The 4,189-nt window shown below is 28.0% G+C and overlaps 1 protein-coding gene across 1 annotated transcript; it reads right to left on the bottom strand.

Annotated features, from left to right (window-relative positions):
* Positions 1–309: 309 nt before the first annotated feature.
* On the bottom strand, positions 310–621 carry LOC136075980 (deoxyuridine 5'-triphosphate nucleotidohydrolase-like). The gene has a single exon (XM_065789435.1). It carries the CDS (start codon positions 619–621, stop codon positions 310–312), a length of 312 nt encoding a protein of 103 aa, XP_065645507.1.
* Positions 622–4,189: the final 3,568 nt, after the last annotated feature.

Genomic DNA, 4,189 nt, shown 5'->3' with positions numbered 1-4,189 from the left:
CTCTACTACCGCAATCAAGCTTAATTTTAGAAAAAATATTCAAATAACAATCGAGTTTATTTAAACTCATAACTTGAATTGCTTGCTTAAAAAAACTTTTCATATCATTAACATCTTTGAACACATTACTAAATGAGTCTGTTTGATACATGTTAACATAAGCGAATATTCTTGATAAACGTCCATATTGTTTTTCATCATGTTGAAAAATACTATCCCAAATAAAGCGTGTAGGCCATCAACCCATTTTTTATTAGTTTTCTAAAAAAAAATTTACAAAATATAACAAAAATATTTTACAAAAAAAATTTAATTTCCAGTAGAACCAAAACCACCCTTTCTCTCTACGTCTTTAATCATTGACATTTTCACTCCACGACAACAACACCCATCGAATTCTATTACGTTTTTGTCAGCTTTAAACATTTTCACAAATCCCATTTGAGCAATAGCATCTCCACGTTTAATCACATAATTTTCTTCAGAATGATTCATCAATAAGACTTTAGTTTCCTCTTTATAAACAGCGTCTATTATTCCTGGAGCATTAAACACTACTACACCATATTTGTAAGCTATACCTGATTTTGAAAATATCTGTCCTGCTAAATTTGAATCCATTTCGTTGATATACACTCCAGTACTTATCAAAACACGTTGATATGGTTGAAGTATAACATCCTTTGAGCTTCTCAGATCAAAATAAGCACTCTCTTTTGTTTCATAAAAAGACCATTAATGAATATCTGTAATTTCGAGTGATTTAAACTCTTTATTTTCTTCCTTTTCCATTTTATCTATCTCGCTGTCTTGTCAAGAAGATGATTTGAACAAGTTTTTTTTTCACTCTTTTTATATAAAATAGTAGTCATAACAACATTATCTCTATCATTAAAACAGAATTAAAAGTATAAAGTACAAAGTTTAAAGTACATCACACCACATTGAACTTTAGACTCTTGATTAAGGATTAACATCTTTTTAAAAAACTTGTTTAGTACTTGTTTTTTTTAAATCTCTCTTTTCAACTCAAACAGTAAAAAAAGAGTTCATTTTCATTTTAAAGTTCATTCACAACACAACGAACAACAAAAAATGGCAGAGTTTGAAATTGTTTACTGCAACGAGAACACCTATGTTAAATTTGCAGATTTAGCAGCTGCTACCTTAGGGTTATTTGAATTTAAAGAAGAAAAAAATGTAAAAGATAAACAATATTCTACTGTCCCTCTCAAACCGTTGGCACAATTTATTTATTACAAAAAAGAATTGATTTACAAACCAAAAAATGAGGGCTGTGAAATCTTAATACCATGGAGATATAGAGAAATGTGTGATCTCAACAAAACAGATTATTTGTTTAGATCAGAGCTAAAATTAACAAAAGACGACAACACATATAAATTGCCCAAAGGCGAAGTAACTAATAATGTGGTTTTTATATTTAATCATAACAAAATGACCAAAAAAGTATTGCAAACTTTAATGGTGAGTATGCAAGAAGCTCAAAACAAAGCCTATATGACAGTGGCTTACCCTAATACTCGCATAATAAAAACCATTGAGTTTAACAATTTTGATATACGATTAGCAAAAGAAGAAGACGAAATTCATGCTACAGAATACGGAAGACTGATGGCTATAGAACCGTCTTTTCACAATTCGTTAATTAAAAATGGTGTTTCTCGAAATTTGAATCAAAATTTGAAGAGAGCTTGTGTCGAGCTTGCTGAAATCGAAACAAAAAAAACTAAAGTCGAACCAGAAGTACCAGAAGTACCAGAAGAAGACGAAGAATAATTTTTTTTTTGTAATTTTTAAGAAAATTTTTGTAATTTTTGAATTAAAAAACCTGTTTTAATACTAAAAAAACTTGTTTTTTTCTGATCTCTATTTCCTATATAAAGGGTGAAAAAAATAAATGCTAGTTCATTTTTGAAAGAGAAAATGACTAGCAAACAACTCGACGAAAGTCTCATCAAAGCTGTTCAACTTTTTTATCCACATAATGAATTACATCCTATGTTGTTTGAATTTCACCATTTAAATAACACGTATGAAGAATGGCATGACATTATCTTTACGTATTTAAAAAATTTTAACTTAGAATTGAACTTGGAAGGAGAAAAATACAAGGATTTGTATTATATCTTTATAGCTAAAGACTATGAAAATAAGCTTCATTTGTTTGAAAAACCTTCACGTCGTTATATGAATTTAGCAGAACAATCACCATCGTTGAGAACGAGCATGCTAGAAGTATGTCGCATGATAAACGATGATTTCTTAAATGTAATCAAAACAACATTAGAAAAACAACACGAAGAATTAAAAAAACAACTAGAAGACTTTGTTAAAGTATATAAACTTTACTTCAAATCAAAAAACATGGAAAAAAAATGCCTTTCATGAAAAAGCAAACTTAAACTGACTTCGAAGTATTATTTTTTGTTTTTTTATCTATCTAACAAATGGGAGTATGATAACTTGAAGAAAAATTGTAAACTATTAAATTAAGTTTATTCAGCTTGCATGGACCAACCTCCTTGCTTTTTGTTTGACGATAAAGTTTTTCATAATGGCTATTACACCCTATACACACCAGTTTCTATTTATGAATATTTTTTACAAAAAAAAGTACATCAAGAAGGAGATAAAGTGTACATTTACAAAGCCTTTGAACGTTGCAATTTTCACGAAAAAAGTTTAATAGAAATGGTTCCCACAGCTCAATGGTTTTTTTTCTTTAAAAGAAATTTTAACATTTCAAAGATTTTATACAGAAAAGAGGACGATGTTTATAATTATGAAAACGACAAAATAGTATTGTTAAAAAGTATTGTTAAAAAAGATCATTACACCAAATATTATGTGACTGTGGAAGATGGATTATAAACAAGACAATTTTTTTTTCCATATCAAAAAGTTGATATACAAGTTTATTAATACGAAATATATTGTCAAAGCATTCACAAGTCTCTTTTTTTAAAATATAAACACATTTGATATTGTCTTTTATAAATTTAATAAAACTTGAGTATTCTTCAACATTTAATACTGTAAAATCTTGCACGTCGATATTTTCTATAAATCCGTTTGCAAAATCTTCTAAAAAGTGCGCAAACATAAATGTTTCATATTTAGGACAATGTTCGTGGGTATGTTTTTTCGTATAGTTATGTTGATAATGCTCTAAACACAAACTTTCAAAGTTAAAATAACAAGGTAATTTACACAATTTGGGAAACAATAATTTGTTTAAATCAAATGTAGCTATTTTTTGATCATTTATTGTAGACAACACATCTTTTTCCATGTTTCCACCTTTATAAAATGCGACATTATATTCGAATTTTGAAAATATAGTCTTTAAGTAATCCACTACGGAGCAGCAAAATATAATTTCACCAGTATACTTGAAAGACGGATAATACTCTAGTCCATAAATATTTTTTAAGCAGTATGAAAGTACTTTTTTATCCTTTTCATCCAAATTTTCAAACTTTTCACATGGTATAACTTGCGTGTGAAAAAACTTTTTATCGACAAGTGATCTCAAACATAACTCTCTAATGCAGTTTCTGCCCCACTTGTGAATCTCTTTATTGGTAATAAATTCAAAATCTAACAACCACAACTAAAAAAAAATGCTTATTTGTTAAAAAAAAAAGCGTATTCTTTTAATAAAATGAATAAAAAAGTATAAAAAATCCAATTTTTAAAATATTTTTTTACATTTTTTTAATTAAAAAGTGATTCGCGTTAATAGCATCATTAAAAAAATTCACAACAATTGCGCGGTGTGCGCGCTCGATGAAGTATCTAAAAGATATAAACATTATGAACACAAGTCTGTAAATTCTTCACCTTCATCTGATCATGTAGAAGAAGAACATTTTACAGATAAAAGTTTATTTGAATTTTTACAAAATGTACTCAATTCTAAGAAAATAACATTAAATTCTTACAATATTGCAAAATGTTTTGAAAACAGTGAATTTAATAAGTTACTCGAAAATCCTCAACTTGTCCTATTCATCTCAACTACTTTGACAATTTAAAAGAAACATATGGTGATAATTATGTAATAGAACTCTATAAATCCAAGCTCACTCTTTTGCTGCTAGAAAGAAATATCAAACCACCTATGGTTCTAACAGAAGGTGATCAAACTGACGGTTTTGTGGAT

This window comes from Hydra vulgaris, chromosome 02 (genome assembly GCF_038396675.1).
Source record: "Hydra vulgaris chromosome 02, alternate assembly HydraT2T_AEP".
Taxonomy (NCBI): Eukaryota; Metazoa; Cnidaria; class Hydrozoa; order Anthoathecata; family Hydridae; genus Hydra; species Hydra vulgaris.
The sequence above is the reverse complement of the archived record's forward strand: the minus strand, read 5'-3'. Positions and strand labels throughout refer to the sequence as shown.